The sequence below is a fragment of the Astatotilapia calliptera genome, chromosome 1 (assembly GCF_964374335.1).
Source record: "Astatotilapia calliptera chromosome 1, fAstCal68.1, whole genome shotgun sequence".
NCBI classification, from domain to species: domain Eukaryota; kingdom Metazoa; phylum Chordata; class Actinopteri; order Cichliformes; family Cichlidae; genus Astatotilapia; species Astatotilapia calliptera.
This window is the reverse complement of record NC_137422.1, coordinates 34312609-34336071: the sequence shown is the minus strand read 5'-3', so window position 1 is coordinate 34336071 and position 23463 is coordinate 34312609. Positions and strand designations below refer to the sequence as shown.

General features: G+C 40.3%; 1 protein-coding gene across 2 annotated transcripts in view; it reads left to right on the top strand.

Annotated features, from left to right (window-relative positions):
- The first annotated feature begins 1195 nt into the window (after positions 1 to 1195).
- LOC113026050 (AT-rich interactive domain-containing protein 3B) overlaps positions 1196 to 23463 on the top strand; it is a 57397-nt gene continuing 35129 nt past the window's right edge. Inside the window, exons 1-2 of one of the 2 annotated variants that reach the window (XM_026174466.2) lie at positions 1196 to 2024; positions 3004 to 3636. In XM_026174466.2, the coding sequence (XP_026030251.1) occupies positions 1989 to 2024; positions 3004 to 3636 (669 nt within the window). In that variant the 5' untranslated portion in view covers positions 1196 to 1988. Of the gene's footprint in view, positions 2177 to 3003; positions 3637 to 23463 lie in introns of both variants that reach the window. The other variant, XM_026174459.2, reaches the window with a different exon arrangement.

Sequence of the window (23463 nt, the reverse complement as noted above, 5' to 3'; positions counted from 1 at the left end):
GAGTGTTTATGGGAATTTTTGTCCATTCTTCCAGAACCGCATTTGTAAGATCAGACACTGATGTTGGGCAAGAACGCCCGGCTCGTAGTCTTCAATCCGATTCATCCCAGAGGTGTTCTATCGGCACTTCTATCAGCACTCTGTGTCGGCCAGTTAAGTTCTTCCACACCAAACTCGCTCATCCATGTCTTTATGGACCTTGCTTTGTGCACTGGTGTGTAGTCATGTTGGAACAGGAAGGAAATTGTCCAAAATGCCTTGGAATGCTATAGTATCAACAGTTCATTTCACTGGAACTAAGGGGGTGAGCCAAACTCTTTCAAATCAACACCATACAATAATCCCCACTCCACCAAACTTTACATTTTGCACAGTGAAGTCACACAAGTACCGTTCTCCTGCCAACCACCAAACCCAGAGTCATTCTTTGGATTTCCAGATGATTTTCTGTCTAGAGAACAGGTTTCGACTGCTCTAGAGTCCGGTGGTGGCGTGCTTTACATAACTGCACCTGATTTTTTGGTGGTGTGAGGTTTAAACGCAGTTGTTCAGCTACAAAAACCTATTTCATTAAGCTCTCTACACACTGTTCTTGAGCTAATCTGAAGGGCACATGAAGTTTAGAGGTCTGTAGCAAAAGTCCGCTGACCCTGCTACTGTAGTAGTAGGGTAAATATTTAGTAGTGAGAAAATTTCACAACTGGACTTGCTGCACAAGTGGCATCCTGTCACAGTACCACACTGAAATTCACTGAACTTCTGTGTGGGTTCTCAATCACCTAGGTCATTTTCGTCTAAGGGACTACCATGGAAAGAAAGTTTTTTGAAAGTTAAAGAAGTGGGTATTCGTCAGGGTTCAGAGGAATTAATGTACAACACAAACACCGAACCAACAGCCATCTACATATCTCAGTTTCAAAACACATAAGCACCAAAGCCTTGTGACCAAAATGATAAAGAATAAAAGTAATATTGTTTATATATAGTTTTTGGTTACTTTATATAAAGTCTATTTTTTTTAAATTTCAGTTTACTATAAAATTTTCCCCAACACGTTTTAGTTCTTAGTTTAGTTTTAGTTAACTGTAATGGCCTCGGATCAGTTTACGAGCTAAGCAGCATGAACCATACACTGTCTGTGGTTTCCTCAAGGGGGTAGCAGGGAGCCACACTGCAATTTAATGATTATGCTGCGCTTCAACCTCAGCACAGCCCTGTCCCATTAACTTTTTGTAGAATTATTTTAAACCTTGCTTAATAATGGTTCATGTTTCATTTTAAAAATTAATAGAACAGGTTGTTTTCTTTAAACTTACTAACCGTCTACCTATTGAGAGACCAATATCCATGTGCAGAAAGATCAATTTCAAGCTTTAAAACTATCCATTTGTAACTGACAACATCCACATCTACTTGTGCTTACATTTTCATATATTGTGCCTGCATTTGGCACTTTAAAATCAGTTCAATACCTTCTGAAAATATACCAATTTGGTTCGAGTTTTTAGTTGATCTTATGCGAAGAATCGGAATTAACACATTACAGGTAAAAGAGCTTAATAAAAGTGGTGAACTGAAAAGGGCTGATACTTGTTGCTGTCGCTGGGCGGGCCTAACGCTGTAGTGCGCCATGCTGGGGGTGTCAATTGAAGGCGAGGAAAAAAACCGACTGGGAGTTACCTCAGCGCTTTCCGAGATATGAGATCTGGCCGTTTTCCAGTCGGTGCACTTTTTTATTAAAGAAGAAAACCCCGAAAATCACGGGGCAAAAAAAAAAGAAAGAAAGAGACGCACACGCATTTGAAGAGGTCACCCAGAAAAACAGCGTTCAGCGGCTTTCTGCCGGCGGATCAGTCGGAATCTGCGGTGTACGCTCGGAGTCTCGCTCCCCCAACCCCCCCGTGCGCGCGCGCGCGTGTGTGCGTGTGTTTACAAGTGTTTGAACGACTGCCAAAAGAAGAAGGGAGGAAAACGCCAAGGAAGGAGGGATGGTGGACAATTCAAGCAGTAGTAAGGCACAAATGGTGAGTCGGGGTTCTGCTTCTCGCCCTTTTGCACTTTCCTAAACGGCAGCGAGCTGAAAACGCTCCGATTGTTTTTTTTATTTTACGCCATTGGCTCGTTCAACGTTGTAAAATTCAAAGAAAAAAACTTTTTAGGGGTAATCTGACTTTTGGTAGGTTACTTTTATTTATTCATTTGATAGTTTTTCGACAACACTGTAATGACTTTATTCATTTTCCCCTAAAGCGTTGTTGCATATTTTGCATTTGTTGGGAGTATCCTGAAATCGTATCCAGGTTTGAGGTTGTGGCACCTCACTATATAAACGCGGAAAATGTGTTTTGCCAGTTTTTTTTCTTCTCTTTTTTTCACTTTGATGGTTGTTTATCTAGTTTAGTTAAACTAGTAGTTAATCTAGTTTATCGGGATAACTACTTTTATGATTGTAGATACATGAATATCCGTTTAACTTTCTTACTAATACACACCTCTTACTGCGTTGTCGTTTTGACAAATTATTGCAATACTTCCTTAAGAGCTTAGCAAAACTCAGGGTGGGTTACTGCATTTTAATTATTTCCTCTAATCTTAACAGAGATTTTTCTGTGGCTGGTTACTGTAATGTTAACTTTCCAAACTCTTTATGTAGATTAGTCCTTTGTGTAAAAGTTTGATTTGGCTACTTTCTAGTCTAGTATTTTTTTCTGCTTTTATTCATGCTCAGGTTTTAAGAGCTCCAGTTACCAGCGAGATTTTTGTAATTTTTTTTCAATTTCTTTATTTAGCTTAAAATAATTTAAATTTGTTGTTGGGATATTGTAGGTTTAAAAGTACACAAGTGTTTACTTCTTTAATCTGAGGAAAATCATGTGGGTGAATTATCCAAATTTGTTTGAGTTAATGTTTAAATCGGGCTTCGTTGGCTCCACTGTAGCTTTCAGGAGTAATTAGGTTTCAGTATACAGTAAGTCATCCATGACTCCTCTCTTCCTCTCACAGCCCGGAATGTCTCAGGAGCCTGGTGTGGCCTTTCCTCCAAGCACCTCCGCAGGAGGAATGAAACTCGAAGCAGTGATGGAGCAGCTCCAGCGCCAGCAGCAGGCACGATTAGAAATGGAGCGCAAGGAGAGAAAGATACGAGAAGCCCACATCATGTACGCTCAGCAGGTTGCTGCCCAACAGGCCATCTTAGCAGCTGCCCGGGCTTCTGGAGCCAGCTTCATGGGGAAAGGCCTGCCTGGAGGCATCGCTGGTGGTGGATTGCCTCCCCGGGTGTCCAATCAGAGCAGTGTAGACTCAGACAGAGAGGACGACGAGGACAGAGGTCGGGATTCTGGAGATGAGGACGATGACAATGAGATGATGGAAGGGGATGAGGGCAGCGATGATGATGAGGGAAGCGCCAGTGGTCTGGAGTTCCTCCGCAAGCAAACCCTTGCTTTACAGCAGAATGCCTCGCGAATCCCAGCCCGTCCATTTGGCAGTTACTCTGCATCGGCTCCCCAGAGGGCTGCTTCCCCACCTGTTAGAGTGAAGCAGGAACCTGACGAGGGCCTGTCTCCTGCAGGGGCACACTCTGCTACTTCTCCTAATGGACAAGCTGACTGGGGCTTTGATGACCACTTTAGACAGGTTAGTATCTTGCCAGTTGTTGCCCTTCTTTCCACAGGATTTCCTTTGTAATCCATCTGATCCTATTATGTCCTTTCACAGTTATCTCATTCAAATATGAGTATAAAACTTCAGAATTTAAAATTGTCCATCTTTCCTTAAATATTGCAAATCAAGGCAGAATTTTTTTTGTTTTGTTTTTTTATAATTTAAATTGTCACTATAGTTTACTGAGATCCCAATGAGTATGTCCTTATACTGCTTGTCAGTTTTCCATTTAGGGTCTTGTTTGTATTCTAAGTCCAGCCCCCTGCCGTGAGAGACAACTTAATCTTAACTGTGGCTTGAACCGCTCCAGGAGTATCTTTGTGAGTCCCTTCAAATCTCTGCGGAGGTTTGACCGCCGATTGGCTTTTGTGGCAAAAAAAAAAACAAAACTACTAAGTGACTGCTGGCAGAGGGCCAGGCCAAGGCGCAATGTTTTCACGCTCACTAGTTCTCTCCCCACGCGCTCTCATTTTGTATGCCTCTCTCACTCTGTGTCCCTCTTGGCGCTTTGCTTGGGCTCTGGTTTGGCTCTGATCCAGGTAGTGGAGTCAGGCGAGACATAGCTGCTGTAAGGCTGTGGGTGGTTTGCTGGGTCAGTTGGAGGATTTCGGGTGGGTGGAAAGGTTGGATGTAGTACACAGCAGAAGCAGTCTGTCACACCCCACTCTCGCCTCCCCAAGAGTCAGGGCTCTGTGCCAAGTGTAGGCTACTTTCACTTGAAAGTAAATATTGCCTCAGCACAGTCTTACTGAACTCTGGAATGCCAACTGGGAACCAAGCCGAGCTGCATGTTTTAGCATCATGGCAGGTTAAAGAGAGCGCAGCAGGCTGCGGGTGATATAAAAAGCCTTAGCTGTGCAGTAGTTGGCAGTGTCGCAAATATATATGTGCTCTATCAGTGGGCTGAGGGTGCTGGACTATCATGTGTCGGGATTTTATTACTGTCTATTTAAAGGTAAATGTCTTTGCATGGTGCTTCTCTAGTTCACATTTCCAAATTTAGCTTTAGAGCGTGTACATTTGGTAGTGACACGTAGAAGTGCCACAGCGTGAGATGGTGAGAGAAGCCAGTATATACATGTTGTGGAAGGAGGCACAACGTTCTTTATATTGTTCATTTGCTAAAGTCACCGGCTTCACATGAATCTTCACACTTTATCAAAGGGATGCTGCTGGGACTGTTTAAATGGAGAATAAATGAAACTGTCTTTCTTATGTTCTTCAATATTTATTATTTTAAGTGCTGCTGAAATGTGCAAAACTTGGCAGTAGATGTCATTGGCAGTGTCAACACCAGCAGCCTTATTTTCTTTCGGGTTAATTTCCATGTCATGCCAGCATGAGACACCATTGACTGTCATCAGATGAAGGTAGCCTGTGGGTTTAATGGCCATTGTTCTGGTATCCGGGCTAAGGGGTACATTTCCAAGAAGCTAATAGCTGATTGTTTTCAGATTGGACAATGTCTTCCTCTCTTGCTCTTCCCATGGACCGCTTGTGTGCATCGAGCCATATGCTCGCTCAAATGTGATTGGTCAGTGATACTTTCATTATGAAAGAAAACCAGAAAGCCTGTTTTTTTTCTTATGCCCATTGCCTATAGATTCTGCATAGTCATATACAGAATCTGTACATAGAAACACACTCCTGTTCCTGTTCTTATCAGGATAATTTTACCCTTACAGACACTCTCATTGATTCTACTCTGAATGAAACCAGGTATGTGTGCAATTAGTCAACTAGATCAATTTTTTAAAAAGTTGGTAAAAACTGTTTTTACTTCATTAATATACAAAGGCAGTTAACTGTTGGGTCTGAGATTTCATCCCCTGGAGGTGACAATGGAAATTTGTAAGCAAGCAAAGTTAAAATAACACAGTTGAACGGCCCCGCAAACAGTTGCACTTCTCGTGCAGTTATTTTAGAAAACTAATCGTTATATGTAGACTTTGTCAACATCAACTCTGGACAAGCATGTGAAGTTTTTTTTTTTTTTTTTTTTTTTTTTTTTTTTAAAGCTACTGGTATAGCAAAACTAGCATTAGCCACTCTCGGCAAACTACGCTGTTACACATGGGGCTAAGTCAGCAGCATTTAAAATGTTTTAGCAGCTTCAAAAGTCTTTTAAATACTAGAGTATTTCTACGAAAGACCTTTAACGTCTATTCTTAAAAATTGTGTTTTTTCAAATTTTCAAAGGTTTTCTTAGTGTTTTTGATTTTAGACTTGCCAATTTGTAAAACTTTCTACTCGCATTTCATTAACAAATTAGTCACTAGGAGAATCTTTGCTTAATTTGCAAGCTAATCTGCTAAGATAAGCAGGTATGAGCTTGTTTCAGAATATGCCTCTGGCATCAAGTGCTGCATTAATCTGAACAGTTAGAAGTGTTCATTAGATTCTATATTTTATTAAATTAAACGACTATTTCTGGACGTGACTAACAGGCATATCAAAGTTTGATTGTCATGTGACAAATCAAACATGTGACAAATGATGACTATATAGTTTCTGTTTCTGAATATATGTATAAAATTGGGCTTTCCTGCATTGTGTGGGATGTGTTTTAGTTCCAGATGTCAAGGTGTCAGAATGAGTGGATGAGTATTATTTGCAGGGATGAGCAGGCTTTGTCTCGGCATTGTTAGAGCTGAAGATCATAGCAGCAAAGTTGTTGCTGACCAGTGTCCTATCTGTGGCCTGGTGTCTTTTATTATAGAGTGAAGGCTGAGCCAGGGGGTTGGGGGAGGCATTATGGGACGAGAATTGGTCTGGCCTTTTTTTTTTTTTGTTTCCTCCCTTTTATCTTTCCTGTCATTATGTCAGCTCTGCAGTATTTAATGACGGCTCATCTCTTCAGGCAGTTTCAGGTTGCACCGCTGTAGGGGGAGGGGGGGCAGTAGAGGCAGAACAGTTTTTTTTCTTTCCTTTTTCTTTCTTTTTTTTTTTTTGATGTCATTGTCTTCTAGAGGCCAGAGACAAGCCTGGCGGATGCCGCAAATACCAACCCGCTATAATAATGGGGGGAGCACATTTATTATGTTCTAAAAGCAGTGACAGAGGAAAGATGAGACGACAGCTAAAGAGCCAGTTGGATGGAAGACCATTTACATTAACATTTAAATTTCATGTAAACGGTCAGATTGGACCAAGGCTTTTATCCAAAGAACTCTTTGTATGATATCTGCCATGCTTCTTGAATCATAGCAAACCACATTCAGAGAGAGACTCTGGATTTCATTCAGCACATGACATATTAATGACATATGAATAAAATAATAATACTCATGTGCTAGTTCACCAACAGTTTACTGAAATAAAAGTGTTGATTGTAATGATCTCTAAACAATAGGTAGAGTGTGTCAGATATGATGATGAACAATCAGTGTATATATGTAACATATAGATATGAAGGGTTATTTGTTTTAGTTTTTTTTGACCGCACACAAATGTTGATGGACTATACAGGTCAGACTGAGTGGACAGACATGGTAGCCAGTGTTTTCTTGTCAGTGATGTATGTATGGTGACCTCAGCCCCATCCTAAACAGCAGAGTAAATAATTGTCAAACAAGGAGATGGACAAAGGCGTCGCGTGGTGAGAGAGCTGGACCGGATAACCGACCGGCCTCAGCGCTCTGGCCTTTGGACAGAGGCTACATGACCTCTGTAATCCAGCACCCACCCGCCCCACCTCTCCTGTCACAAACACACACATATCCAATGTCCTCCTCTTCTTGCCATAATCAGTCTGTGACTAATTGTTTTAATTGTGCCTGCAGATTGTGTACTATGTCCAACTCTATTGGCAGCGATATTGCTTTGGTTGGATTAGCTGGATGTTTAACATGTTGGGTGCTGTGTCTGTAGAAGCAGTAGCCTTGTTTTAGGTTTAAGAGTTTACCAGTTTACATCCAGATTTTATTTGAGGTTTTGAGTTTTATGTATGTGACCTATGTCGTTGTAGACTATTGAGAGCAAAACGGTTTGGTTCAATCTTCCTTGTGTCACATAAACTAATGGCGATGAATATTAGCACAGGACATTTAGATTATAGTTTTGCATGGTAATACATTTGCATGCAGTTGATTTACATGGTACCTGAGTAATTACCCTTTGCAGCCTGATTAGATTTGTAATTTTATTTGCTTAGACTGGATGACCTTTTGTTATGGAGATGCTGAAAACCTACTTGCCTTAGCATTTCAGGCTTAAGTAAGTCAGTGCAACAAATGAGGCCCAGTCAGAACAGAAAAAAGGCAGAATAGGTGTTCGAGTTGGATGAAGGATGCGTAACACAGGGAAGTGGTAGAGATGCACTGATTGATTACCTGATGACTGGAGTTGGGTGTTTTATTTAAGTTGATCTGCCATGGCTGGCTTGTCAGCCATAATTGAACAATCATTTTATCTGACGTTCTCATAATGATAACAGTGTAGCCAGTAATGTCACTGCTGCCTTTATGGACGTCTATTCAGAAGATCACTGGTTCAGTTCTAGTCGGAGACAAAAATCCTATTTGGGTTTGTGTCAGAAAGGGAATCTGGCATGAAGGTAGAGGTAGAGCAGATTATCAACCAATTACAAGGTTGGTGGTTTAATCCTTGGCTGCTTCAGTCTGCATGCCAAAGTATCCCTGGGGAAGATACTGAACCCCACGTTGCTCTCCCATGCATTCATTGGCGTGTGGCATAGAAAAATGTGTATGAATGGGTGAATTAAGCATTTGCGATAGAGCACTACACCACAGAGTGCTACAGTAGAGTAGAAACACACTATATAAGAACAAGTCCACTTACCAAATCTTCTGTCCTTTATATATTGCAGCAATTTCAGTAAAAGTGATGATCATGCCACAGATGGATTTAATGACCAACTCAGTTATGCCAAGATTGTTTACATAAGGTATGCAGTTGTGGAGAAGACGTAAAACTACACCTAGAAGGGATTAAAGAAAATATGCAGCCAACCGGACCAACTTGAATCCGATGTCTGGCCAATGGTTATGAATAAGCCCTGGCATCGCTATCACTCTTAAGCCCTCTTTTTGCTATTTACTACTTCTGTTGAGGCAGCGCTGTTGCATAATTTAGCTGTCGCCCCAGCAACATCAGCCAGGAAGTGGGGAGCTACACAGCTGCAGCAAGGAGATCAATAAGGATTGTGAATGAGCTTTAAGAGGTTTGAGTGTTTGCCCGAATTTTCCCCTCATTTATGATAGATGAGCAGGACATTGTATTTAGCAAACTGACTTTTAGTTAGAATTTTGACAGGTTTGCGGAGACTTTACCAGCAGGTTGCTGTTTTTGTTGGGCGCATACAGCTGTTTCTCCGTGTCTTATGTTGAAGTGGGAGAAAGGAGGCCTCACTGCCATATATGCCAGTCTGACCTTGTTTGTGCTTTCTCAGTGTTATGTTGTTTTCCCATATGCCATAACTGTCAGTGGGTTTTAAAAGTACTGTGTATTATTTTGTTTACTGGAATTCCTGTTATGTTGATTTTATGAGGCTGGAATTGCTGTCTGACCTCTGCTTCCACAAACTGCCTGCAAATGGAGGTCATTCAGATGAGACATAATGAGGAAGGCTGAGTTCCTTTAAAACATGCTGCAGTGCTTGTTCAGAAGAAGAAGCTGCACGGTAATGCGTGAGAACTGCATCATTTCTGCCATGCTGTTGAGCCACACAAGGAATTGAAAGCCTCAACCCTGACCGTTCACTTATTGGTGTAAGTCCTAACAACTGCTTGCATTTTCAATTAATTAATAATTGAAAAACGCTGAAAAAATCCTCTTTGACAGCCCAATAGGCATTTCTAAATTTCGTACTTGTCATTTAGCACAGTGTAGGTGGGATATGTTCGTTTGGTTCTTTTTTTTAATCTTGCATATGTGTAGCACTTTTGCAAGTAAAAATTCTATCTACTTCTTTTTGTTTGTGGCAAAGTAAATTCCACAGTTTCTTTGTTACACGCTTTACTGATTTGCACTCGAATCAAAGTCCTTCTAGATGCCACTCAGCATCTTTAGTTCCTTTTGGGCAGTCATTTTGGGATTACAGTCAGTTGCGGATTATCTCAACTGGCTGTAATTTCAGTTTCACACTGACAACCAAACTGCATGTATATGCAGTTTATCTGCCAGATTTGATAACATGCTTAAAAGGTTTGGTGCCTAAAACCTAAAATAAGGTTTGAAAAGCATTTCTTTTTCCCCACTGGAGCTTATGCTTTTATTATGATCTATACTTCTGTGGAGTCCTACAGATTTCAGTTTAGATTTTGTGTGTCTGTGTGTTTCTCTAATATCGATGGTCAAGTATATTTCTTGTTCAGTCTTTCTTCTGAGCACAATTCTTTTTAAAAACCTTTTCAGCTTTTTTGTCATGTAGATAATGACTGCTTTGGACATTAAAACGATTTTACCTAATTTCTAAATCTGCCACATTGATTTCAGATTAGACTGGCTAAAAAGGTCATATTTCAGCTGTGTTTTTAGCGCATTAGTGTGAGTCCCTTTCTTTCTATATGTCTTCATGTCATACATAAAATCAGCCACAGCAGCATAATAATGAATGTGAATCTTAAACTGTTTACTGTTTAAGTTCCCATAAACATGTTCGGGTTTGTTCCTCAAGCACTTAACTCTTAAAACTCATTTCCCACACTTTGTTTGGGGATCTTTAAACAGATCTTTTATAACACAGTGAGGTTGTCTTATATCCGTGGTTCAGTGCTGAGTGAACTTTGGTTTACCTCATTAAGGCCAGATGTAAGCTGGCTGGATTGGATGGAGATGTCTGGGCTTTTAGCCTTGTGTTTCCATCTTTAATGTCTGATTGATGCTGCTCTTAATGTAGCTTAATGTTGGTCACTGGCTATGGCTCCACTCGAATTTGTGTCAGGATGGAAACAAATAAAGGTGACGCATAATTGTGTTTTGCACCCCCATTTGCTAGTCGAAATATTGTAGAAGTAACATCAGAACATCTAACTTCATTTCATCTGCCCGTTGTCTTAAATTGATACATGAGGAAATCAAAAGGATAAAAAGCACATTATCTAAAAATTATTAGAATTAATTCACTTAATAATCTCAGTGCTGTAGTGCAACTGTTTGCTCAAACTTTAAGCAATAAAATACATTATTCTCTTTTTTTCTGATAAAAGCAGCCAGCTTATCAAACATCTAGTTGAGAATGTTTTCTCATTCGAATCTCTGAATCAGTGTGTAAAGTGTAATTGCCCTGGTTATAAAACAAGCCTCATTTTGTGCAGAGCTCCTCTTAACAGTTAAGTGCAAAAGACCCCCCCCCCCCCCCCCCCCATCTGAAATAGAGGTATTGAATTTAGTAGGGAGATGAAGGGGGAGGGAAAGGGGGAGGAGATGCTATGGAACTAGAAGAGGGTTTAGTGGTCTGGCTCAGCACACTAAACTGCCCCACCCAGAGGAAACATTCCAGACAGAATTAAAGAGTTAACTCTTCAAACAGTGAACATTCCCACTGGGGGCTCCCATTGAGGGGGTTTGATGGGGGTGGGTGCATGCCCATGTTGTAATCGTGCCTCTGATTGGTGATCTTTCTATTCATTTTGCTCAGTGTCACAGGGGCTGTAAAAGAAAGAAAGCCAAAGGCCCTGAATGGGAGGAGCTGGATGGGAGGACACAGTAGTCCAGGCAGAGACAGTTTTTTATTTGTCTGAGTCCCAAAGGGCACATCTGCTGCTGACAGGCAGGAGGTAGCTTCTCATAGTGAAACCAGTCACCTCTGTCACAGTGTGGCTTGGTTAAACGCAGCACTAACTACCAGTCTTGAGTCTGCCATCCACGCTCAAAACTATAACACTTATAGTTAATCTTATAGTAGTGTTTCACATGCTGGGCACAGCAGGCATTTGCCTGTAAAAAGTTACATTTTAAAAGATGTCTTTGCACATTCAGAAGATAAAAATGTTATCATTTATCTTTTGAGGGGATACTCCCACTGGGTTTAAATCTGGGACTCTCCACCATTTGACCCTTAGAACTGAAGAAGCTTCTCGGATGAGAGGTGAAACATCTTCAAGCAACTTAAAGAAGTCCAGACGCTTTTCTTTCCAAGCTCCTTACACTATGGTGACCTGGATGACTGAGAACCTTCACAGACATGTTGTCATTTATTATCATTTTTGAAGTTTAAATAATAGTTTGAGTTATTACAGATACGAGCCATGGTATCAGTGGCAACAGCTGTAATAGGTGGTTGTGTGTAAGAGTGCTTTTACATCCATTTATGGACTATTGAAGCTTGTATATGTTTTCCTGTTTTCACTGTGATTTAGATCAAACTACACCGGCTTACACATAAGTCAGATATTAATCTAATACTTTATTTGAGCCTAGCAGATAAGAAGGGATGAAAAAAAGATTATTGTATAGTAATGGTCGTGTATACAGTATACCTGTTTACCGGACATGATGTCTTGTTACATCAATTTCAAACAGGGAGACATCTGTAGTGATGTGCAGCACATAAATACATTCAGATAGAGGAGACAATACTGCCATTCTTAGACTGTAAAGTGCCATAAATAGTGTCTAATGAAGAAAAAAAACAAAGCTTGAAAGAGAGCTACAACGTCTGCCTTCTTTCTCACCTCTAATCAGCTGGCCCCTCGTGGCCTGAATGTCAGTTTGTCAGGGTTGGAAAGTTACAGATAATAGGCGACACAGTCAGTGAAGTTGACTTTGGAAAAGTGTGGGCGTGAAGAGATTTCCAGTGCCACCTGACAGGCACTCAGACAGTTTGATGGATTGCTTCTGCAACATCATGCAAATGACATTTAAAAAGACCCATCTTGTCTGGCAGTGATGGCCACAGTTTTCCTTTCTGTTTAATTGAATTGAATAACAAAAATTGTCTCATTTAAATGCAGATTGCGCATATCCGTTGGGGTTATTACACTCTTAAATTGACCCTGGAGGATTGACTTTCTTGCTTCTAATGGAACTGGAGTTACTGATGTATGCTGTAATTTGATCGGTTTGTAGTAAAACCACAAGCCCCCACCCTTCGCACACCATCTCTGGTTCTTTTTGTTTTTTACAAGCACTTCTACTGAACATATCTCAACACCTGCTCTTTAATGACGGCAAACATAGAAAGAGGAATAGCCAAATTAAAACGGAGAGACACCCGGCCTCAACTTTGGCAGCTGGAGGGAAACAGAGGCAAGGTCATATGACACCTTGGAGAGAAGTCTCCTTGAGTTTTATATAGGTTGGCACCATATAACAGTATGTACAGTGCACGTGTGAATCTGTTACTGTTAACACTCGTGCAGTGACTCTTGGCACACTATGTGAGGTCATGTTGTCCCCGTGATGTGTATGCTCTTATTTGTCTATCTTGATTTCATAAAATTAATTACATTTTAATGAATGATGTGCTTTATGTGACATGTAAAAACAAAACAATGTTATAGCTGCTTTTTTGCTAGTACAAAGTCTGTAAAGCAACTCACATCTAACCAGTGTTAGTTTAGTAGCTCTCACATTAGCTTTCCCCCACTGTCCGCCATTTTCCTAAGGTGGTTTCTCCGTCACTGCCAGCTAATTACCATTGGTTCTTAATAATTAAGGGAGCTATACCACAAGGAGTCATTAAGCAGTGACTCTGGTAAGTCAAACTGGTGGGTGGAATTTGTTGGAGCACCAGCATGTTCGAATAAAAGAGAACGTGAAGTGATATTTTTGTCGTATAGATATTTTGTCCCATCCTTTTTACATATCTTTGAATCTTGATGTGAATACTTTGCATTGAGACGTATAAACAAATGTTAGTCTTTTTGCAAGAGATGCAAAAAGAATAAAATAAGCATGTAATGAAAACATTGTCTGCCTCGATTGTGTCCTCGCTCAGGGTGAACCTTTTTCAAGGGTGCTGTCAGGGAGTTCTATGAGGAGCTCTATTCTCAAATGAGCTCAGTCAGACAAATTGAAATAGTGTTTGTGAGAAAATTACTTGGAATTATTTGAATTGGAAATTGGCTTTAGTCGTTTTTCATTGTCTAGTGGCTCTTTTTTTTTTACATCATTCTTTGAATAAGGAAGCTAAATGGCAGATTTTTTTTTCTTCTGTGTGTTCGCAATAGCGGATGGAAATGCACAGAAATGCTTAAATGATTTTCACATCCATACACTTTCTTAACTAATTTCGTTGAAGGTTTTAGTGTTGTAGTCCAGATTGGATTATGGGATTATTATCTTGATACTGATAACCTAAAAATATCCCAGCCCTGCCAAAATCACCAACAGCAGGTGTTTCAGAAACATAATGCAATTAAGGTATAGACCTTGTCATGGGAGGAACATAAAGCAGCGTGACATTTATGAGGCTGTCTGTGTTGTAGCCACAACATCCTCCAAATGGTAAATTGCAGATGGAGTCAAAAGATATGGTCTCTTTTTTGCACCTTGTAGAAAGGCAGAGGCTGTGATGAGGTGAAGGGTGAGAGTTGTCTATTGTTTTTGGCTTTCTTGGCCGTCTCGTGCTACTGGTTTGGCTCAGCTCCAGGCTAGAGTCAGGGGGCTAAAAGTGCTAACTGGACCACTGTGTCAAGGCACTTGGGTAAACATTGCAGCTGACTGGGACCTGGCACAAAGCCACGCAGAGTAGAACAAGTTGAAAGAGGTGCAAAAGGGTTTCCTTTCACTGTTGCCTCTCTGCTTTTCAGTCTCCATTCCACTGGCTGCCAAAATCCCATGTAGTTTATAATAGCTTGTGGCCAGATTGTTTTTCAGCCAAGTCTTCAAACACAAGCTTAGTATAATCATGTACTTGTGAGAGGGAGAAAGGAGCAAAAAAAAAAAAAAACCAGACTCCCATACGCTCAGAAAATGCAATGTGTTCAGACTCCGCCATCCAACATTTACATTCTACGTTCAGGGATTTACATGCCCCAAGTTTCACAGTTCCTGAATCACAATCACCACAAGAAGTGAGCTTTAAGTGGAGTGTCTGTAAAAAAGCCACAGGCTAACCACTGGGTAAATCCTAAATGTTGTAAAGGTTTATGGAAAGTTTCATATTAAAGAAAAAAGAAGCTTGTTTTTTATTATTTATATGAGTTTTGGATATATTATTTGATAGTATCTTGTAGGGCTGTGCGATAGGACCAAAATCTCATATCCCGATATAAGAATTCTATCGTCCCGATAACGATATAAATCACAAAAATGTGACATTTTCTGTAAATTCTGTGAATCTCGGGCAGCTCGTCTTGCGGGAAGTGTTTCCAGCTGCGCGTCATGTACCCTGAGTCGAGTGTTTTAACCGATGCATGAAACGATACATTTTTAGACATAAGTTGTAACGGCCGCCGTTTTCTTTGTGAGTATTTATTACACGGCGTGCTGCAGGGAAAAGCCTGTTCTAACGTTTGAGTCTAAGGTTTATTTTTTAGCACCTGGCGGCTCTTTTTAAATTCTCATCCGTAAATAATCTGCTCTTTCACGTGATTCAGTTTATTTTGAAAAGTCTCAACAGGATCTTGAGCTTTATTGTGAAAGGTTAATGTGGAACATAAGCAAGCGGACACGCGATGCTGTTACCGTCGTTGTTGCTAACGACAACGCATAAAAACATGCGCTTGTCCATCTGTAGTGTGGTTATATTAAATATAAGAGAAAGAGAGAACTTTAAGAAATGAATATAGCCACTACAGTGACCATCAAAACGATGAAAAAATATTGCCGTAAAGAGTTTATTTTGTAAACATGTAACAAACGATAGTGGAAAATGAAACGATAGACGTTTTTATATCGTCATCCGATATATATCGTTATATTGAACAGCCCTAGTATCTTGTACAAAACTAAATAATCAAAAAAGAAACTGATAGTATATTTTAAGAAGCGTAATGAAACTTCAAGCTTTCATTATTGTAGAGATTGTAGATTAATGTCAGCAGCATATATATTGTTAGATTCACCAATGAATTGCTTATACTGAATTATATCAGTTGCCAAAAAACCCACCAGGCTCTGACCTGCAGTCGATCTGGTTAATAGACAATCGCTCTGTGAATGGAACTATGGACCACATCAACTTAAGTTGATAATTTCAAAAGCCACGGTAGTAAATGATTAAAGAGTAGCACAGAAAATTAGAATTAGTAACAGCAGGGGCTTCACTGCACCCACATTATTATAAGAAATACGTGTAGTGGCTTTAAGAAACACAAGAAAACTACACCTCCATTGTTCAGTTTCTTCTCAGCCTGTAATGTATGGAGATTTTCTGTTGAGTTCAATTATTAGTCAAAATATAATGTATACTGCTGTCAGTGCCCAGGCATTGATCTTTTCCGAAGAAGCTCTTTTTCTAAAAAAGACAAGCATAAACATGGGACTTTTTTCAATAATGTTTGTCACAGATTTGGGAGTCCCCCCAACCCCCAGTGGAGCCAGCCTAATTAGCCAGCCATCTGGTCAAACAAAGACAACTCAGGTTTTTCCTGCCCTAAATAAATGTGATTAGAAAACCTAAAGAGGCCCTGTGCTTTCAGTAAAATAAGGATGTGTGGAGGCAGACGTTCATAAATTCCAAAAGGATTAAAATATGAAGTGAAATGTAATATTTGCAGACAGTAATTTAAGTTTCTCATTTAGAATTTGGAAATAAGCTGTTGTGAATGCATACTTTAAGTGGGTGCGCATAGATAGAAAATGAAAGTGCAACAATGATGTTTGTGAAAGTTTAGCATGCTTTTCTTTTTCATATATTTGAGGCACTGGCAAAATGTTAATTGATTTCAATATAAAAACTGCACTGTTTTTTTTTTTTTTTTTTTTTTTTTTTTTTTGCTTTTTTTTAAATTTATGTATTTATTTATCATGTCTTTCAAGCTGTATTTAATCTGCAGTTATGTATACTTTAAGCTGAACACCACTGTAGTAAGTGACCAAATATTTTCCAAAGTGTCTCGAGCTTTTGGTGTTGAGGTTGAAGCTGCGAGGAGGTGGGGGTTTTCTGTTTTTAAATCGGTCAATATTAGTCATCTTTAGGTATAAATATAAATATAATAATTAATATTTAAATACTTATATATTATTTAAGTTCAATTCAGTTTTGTTTGTATCATGCCAGATCACAAGAACAGTTGCCTCAAGGCGATTATCATTACTCCCCATCCATTTGAGAGATGAAGCTACTGCTGTCTAAATGTAGAGCAAGGTTTCAGTTCTTCATCTATAGATTGCCTACCTTGGTGTGGGCAGGTGGTCCTGCAGAAGGCAGTGGGAGGGGAAACGCATAGTTTACAAAACACACAGTTTTTAAGCCGTGTAAACTCTCTATTTGCACGTTTGCCTAAATACATTTACATCTATTTTTAGTATAAAAAGCAAATAAAAAATTTGGCTCAGATTTAAATATTTAGATAGACTAAGCACAATACTTGCATGCCAAATTTCCCTTTATACCAGCCTGTGCAGAAAAAAAATGAACTTGCACAGGACCTTTTCTAAACTCAGTTTTGTAAGATATGTACAGTGCTGTGAAAAAGTATTTGCCCCTTTCCTTATTTCTTAGTCTTTAGCATATTTGTCGAATTGAAATTTTCAGATCATAAAAATTTTTTAATATTAGACAGAGATGATACACATTATGTAGTAGGACAGCGATCCGAAACACACTAGCAAGCGCACCCCTGAATGGCTAAAATTAAGCTTTTCGAGTGACCTATGTCCAGGCTCACATCAGATTAAGATGCTTTGTCCCGATCTCAAATAGGTTGTTCATGCTCGAAAATCTTCTAATATGGATTAATTAAAACAATTCTGCAAACAAGAATTGGCTAAAACTCCTCCACAGTGATGTGAAAAACACACTGCAAATTATTGCAGTTGCTTGATTGCGATGTTGGCTGTCATGGACGGCACAACCAATTACTGTGTTAGGGAAGTTTAGTTCTAGGTGTATTTTTTCACACATGGCCTTAATAAATGAAATTCTCAAATAAAACAGCTTTTTTCAGGTTATCTGTATCTAGTATTAAAAATGTGTTTAATGATTAGAAACATGGAAGTGTAACAAATGTGCAAAAAACTAAAAGAAAATAAATCAGGAAGGTAGCAAATACTTTTTCATTGCTCTATATATTCTGGTACAACTAAAAACAAACAAACAAACAACAACAACAACAACAAAATTATGTAGGTCCCCTCATGCTGCCCAAACTGCTCTGACCTGTGAAGGTACAGACTCTATGTCTAGAGGTGTCCTTTGGTATCAGACATGATGACAGTCAGAGATCCTTTTAGCCCTAAGTTGGGAATTGGAGCCTCCATGGATTGAACTTGTTTTTTCAAGAGATCAAGACACCAAGTCAACACCTCTTTGTGATATTCCTTAGTCCATTCCTGAACACAAATGTGAATGGGTGCATTATCCTGCTCAAAGTAGCCAGTGCGGTTAGAGAATAACATGTTCATGTTCAAGCGGTGTATGTCTACCATTACTCCATTATCCTGTTCTAATGCCAACATGTCTATTGCGGGTACTTTTAAGTGGTGGACAGGAGATTGCGATGCAAGCTTTTTTACAGTGTTTTGAAGCTCTTCGCTAGTATTAAGGTTTTCATCCATGTGATCTTCTGTGGGAGTGGGCCACAAAGACCACCCATTTCACTCCATGTTTTAAGAGGCCTAGTGTGCTGATGATGGAATCAGTTGTTGTCATTCATTTACTTGCCACTTTTGGTAGCTGCTAATTATTGCAGACAGGTAACAACATCTGTCTTTTTGGAGATGCTCTAACTGGTTGTCAGTCCATTGCCACCCTGAGATCCATGCACTTATTCATTTCCCTGCTGCCAAACCATCAACTTCAAGAACTGATTATTAACTTGGCTAAATGCAAGTTAAGCTGTTTGATCCCGATGGCCTGCCAATGACTTACATAGATGCTCGTCTGCTTTGGGTGTGTCTTCGTGTGATTTGTTGAATAAGAAATAGTTTCAAGTGCTTTGTAGAACCATTATGGTTATAAGTTCAAGCCATTTCCACTATATCTTAATGTATAAATGGTGACTGAGTAATGACAAGTAAGAATCTGGTTGATCAAGAAGTGTGAACAACATTATTCTATAGGTATTTGCAGTATTCTGCAAAGCACAATTGATCCCAATGAACAACCACGATATGGCATTTCTGGAAGAGTATGTTTTGTTACAAAGATAGCTTTCTCATTATTAAACTGTCAACAGACACTTTGATTTTTTTTTAGTTTTGATTTGGTAGTTTCCACAGTTACTGTGAGTTTTAGTGTTTGTTCGTTTCAAGGTTTTGGTCGTTTCAGCTATTCTCTGCACCCAGTAAAGATGTAGCATATTGACGGGCTGTGGAGATGAGCTCCAGATGCGTGACGATTGCAACATCTCGGCCCCGATCCCCAGGGGGTGCTGGCCTGTCAGCGGTGGAATGCCCCTGCACACTTAACGCTAGCTGAGAGGAAACAGATCCCTTTGGTTCGGAAGAGAGCGATCACATCCTATCGATTAGACTCTACATAAAGCTGTGAATTGGGCTTATGGTTTTAACATTTGATAGTGCAAATTCAGAGAGGCAGTCATAACATTAGCGTCTCAGATAGCGCGCCTACCCCCAGCCCGTATCTGCCCCACTGTTATAAGCCTGACAAAGAAGTAATTTACCCATCTGACTGCAGGCATTGCGACCTTTTGTCATTTCACATGTAATTAAATGTGACGTGAAGGTTTTTTACTTGATTGTGAATATATCAAGTTCCTGCCACTGTCAGTATAATGAAAATGTCTATAAAGGCCTATCAGGTGTGTGTGATGTCTCCAGCTGCCATTAACGTGGGGGTGAAGTGGATGCTTGCTCTTTGAAAGATGTGAGATATGCAAGGTATTTTTAACCAAAGCTTTTAACCTAGAAGTAGTAGCTAATAGCTCCTTTAGCCTCAATGCAGTGCTATGGCTTCTCGCTTAAAGAGTCGCCAGTGACACGTGGAGTCAAAATATACATTTATTATCCAGCCATTAGCTTTCAAGCTCTTCGAGAATCTTCATACTCTTGTGTCATTGTCATATAATCTAATATCTATCAAGTATGATAGAGGAAGCAAAGGGGATAGGCACCAAGGGGCCAATGTTTTACCTTAAAGTTAAGTTTTAATTATAAACACTATGGTAAGGAGTTAAAGTATGAAGTACTGTATGTGATTGACTAAAATGTTTGCCTGTGAAAGGGTCTTTGAACCAATGAGTGTGAACTTCTGGCCACACCACCCTACAAACGTTGCATTTGTGTGAGGCAGCGAGAGGGGCCAGCTATGTGATGGGGGATGGGGCCTCTGCCTGTGGAATGTGGTGTCTTGGTGAAAGGGCTGGAGCTGAACAAATGCAGTTTATTTGGCAAACCAGACCTGCTGGTCACCAACAGACATGTTTACCCAAGGACTAAATAGGGAGATTCACCTCTCTCCTCATGTCTATCTTTTTTGGTTCGAGTGCAGCCACTTTCTCACACTCTCTGGCTTTAAAATTGTACAAATGCATCGATCCATCTGGACGTTTGTTTTTCCCATCTGTGTGCCTGACTACCTGTCTATCTTTGTCTTTCTATCCATTACCTTTCACCCCCCACACCTTTCTTTTTCTCTGTTTCTCTTTTTCAGCTTTGTAATTGGAGTGATTAATGGAGGGAGGGGTGGTCTTGCCTGAAGGCCTGTTTTTCAGTGGCTTATTCAAAGGTGCAGCACCGCTGAGGCCAGGGCAGGTAGCAACACGTTCTGCCCCTGGACGTTTAGCCCCTTGTCCCCGCCACTTTGTCTGTTCCCTTAAAAGCCAGAAATCTCTCAAACATGACTGGACACTCAGAGGCAGGCACGCCCCTGGGTCCTGTTCTCTGCTGCCGGTCTGCTCTCATGTGATTTGTGACCTTTTTTATGCTCCATAATAATTCTTAATGAGAGCACAGAGTAAGGAGTGGATCTGGCCGTAAGCAAGAATTTTACCATATGTTCCCGAGTGGCAGTGAGATTTACTTACATCTTGTCGCACATGGGATCACGATTAGCCCTTTGTTGGCGGTGGTGTATGACCAGCTCACCATGAGATTATTTTCAGTAATTAGGAGATAAAGGACGCCATCCACTCAGCTCAACTTCCCATGCACCCACCACTCGCCCTCCACCCCCTCCTGATAGACAGTGCCCCAATAAATGATTCCTGGAGTCCTACAGAGGGATCAAGACCCCAATTATTTGATTAGGATTAGAGATGTCTGCCCCCGACATTGTTCGTTATTACTGCCATGCTGAGAGGAAGCACATTCACTTTCTTTGAGATCGTGAAGGCAAATTGGCAGATGGGCTAATTGATGGCTAGGCTTTTATTCTCTAGTAAATGTAGAAAACTAGGGATGCACCAGTTATCAACATACTTTTTTTTTTTAGTTTGTTTGCCTTTTTGACACCGATAGAATAAATAAATAAATCTTTCAAAAATAAATTTAAAGCTCTTTGTGACTATTTTTGTTTTGGGACACTGTGCAAAACAAAACTGTTGTGATACTACAAATAGACATCAGCAATTGTCATCTTATTTGGGAGAAAATAAACAACTGTAAATGTAATCTTCTTTAATCTCATGTCCAGTTTATTACAGAAATATAAACACGTGCTTGTATTTACTTATTTCAGATCTGCACGTTGCATTGTTACCAGCTTTTTAATAGCAGACAATGAATAATATTACTGGCCATTTCAGTCAACTATCCAAAAAATCAGGTTTAACAACAAAGCAGGCCTGTAGCCTCTTTCGTGGGTACTTCCCATTTATCACTATTGTTGGCTGCAATCCAGATATGTGCTGGAGGCCTTGATTGTGATTAAATTACTGCTGCCGTGTCTGTTTAAAAGATTTTCTTTGCTGAACTGTTTTGACAGGCAGCAATTTGGCTAAAAAAGATTAGTCCGGGAATGAGATGTTAAGAGTACCTGTGGGATGAGAGGGGCTCTCCTGTTATTGTGAGATCCTGTTTCTGGTGTACAGGAATGTTGGTGAATTTAAAGCCAACCTCCCTCCTATCTGTTCTGGCAGAGCTCGCACTGAACTTTCTGTTGCCCTTCATTTAGTGCCTGCGGTTGCTATAGGGATTTTGCTTGTATGAGCATGTATTTTGTTTTCATTGAGGTTAGGTGTGGCTGCCTTACATTGTTTATTTTAGTAAAACAGCAATTTGATGAGGGTCCTCTTTGAAAACCTGTGCCGTGTTACTTAAAGTAAGGTTGTGTTGATGAAGGTGCAGAGGAAGGTTAACTCTGGGAGCAGTGATCTTGCCCTCGTCTCAGTCTCTCTGGCTTGGCGGTAGATGACTGAGGATGATGAGTATTGACTTATGCTGTGAGATTGCGTCCGGAGGGGGCTGGGGACTTCCCTGTGTTTGCACATCCAGGGCTATTGATTTGGACTGCCTGTTCAATGGCTGCGGCCCAGGGGACTTGGTTTGCAATGTTCAGCTGTGTAGGGTGCGACACAGGGCTGTAACGGTGCGTGAATAAGGAAGACGGGGGTTATGGGTATGTCTCAGGGCTAACAGGGTTCTAATATGGCACAGACATGCGCCTCTTGTCATTAGCCTTTGTTTAGTCTACAGGGTCACTCTTGCAGTCTGCAGAACAACAACTATTTTGTACTCCATGCTTTAGATGAGCTTGCTTTTACTCCCATCCCAACAGTCATCAACCTGTTATCTATAGTATGAAAACGACCTACTTCCCTCAGATGCAGTACTGCTTACAGGCTATTCAAATGGATGCTAATCTGTTTTAAAAAACAAATGTGGAAGTTTTCTTAGTCTATTTTTCCTCCCAGCTGCTTTTAATATCTTAAAACAATTCCCAACTAGTTGAAAAGTGATTATTTTCTAAGCTGAGTGGTTGGTATTTGAGTCTCCTCCATCTGCCTTCATCAGGAGTGAAGGCAAATCACATGATGCTTTTATTAAGAGCAAGCCTCTTCATCTAATAACAGCACCGCTATCAAATTGGAGAAGTGCTGTCAACATCCTGAGCAATCAATGCCATCCATCCCCCTCTCCCCAAGCAGCAGCCATTAACCCTTCTTGTTCCGGCATGCCTGGCCTCACTAAAATGGTGGCTCTTCCTCAGACATCTTTCTATAATGGCTGAGTAGAATTACCTCCAAGCTATTCACCAACATTCAAGTATGAGTGCGTGCTGTGTTGTTTGTCCAGTGCAGGGTGATTCAAAGAATGTCGGCTTGTTAAAGGTTGTGCACTGAAATGTGTGGCAGTAATGTTGCACAAATGCACACTGCATTTGTCTGCATTTTTATTTTATTTTTTGCCAAAATTGCATGTTTTACTCAAGGACCAGCAGATTAACGCTATCTCTGTCAGTGCCTACCTTTTTCTTTCTTTCTTTTTACTGAGATGATTTAACAAAAACTGCATAATTAAATATTAGCTTTAGCTTTATAGTGGAGCCTGGTTTTTATTCACCTGTGTGCTACAAAGTCTTTAAAGTCAATCTATGAAAATGTTCATCATCTCTGGGAAGCTTTGGCCCCCATTTAGAAACGATTTCTATGGGGAGAACTTGTCCAGGCACAGAGGTGTGATCTGTATGTCAACGTGTGCACAGATTTTCCTTCATCCCCCTGTGGGATGACAAACTCCTGCACACTAATGGTCATCTACCTTATTCTTATCCCTGATTTGGCGCTGTGCCAGTCAGTCACGTATGGCCGTAATGTGATTAGGCCACCC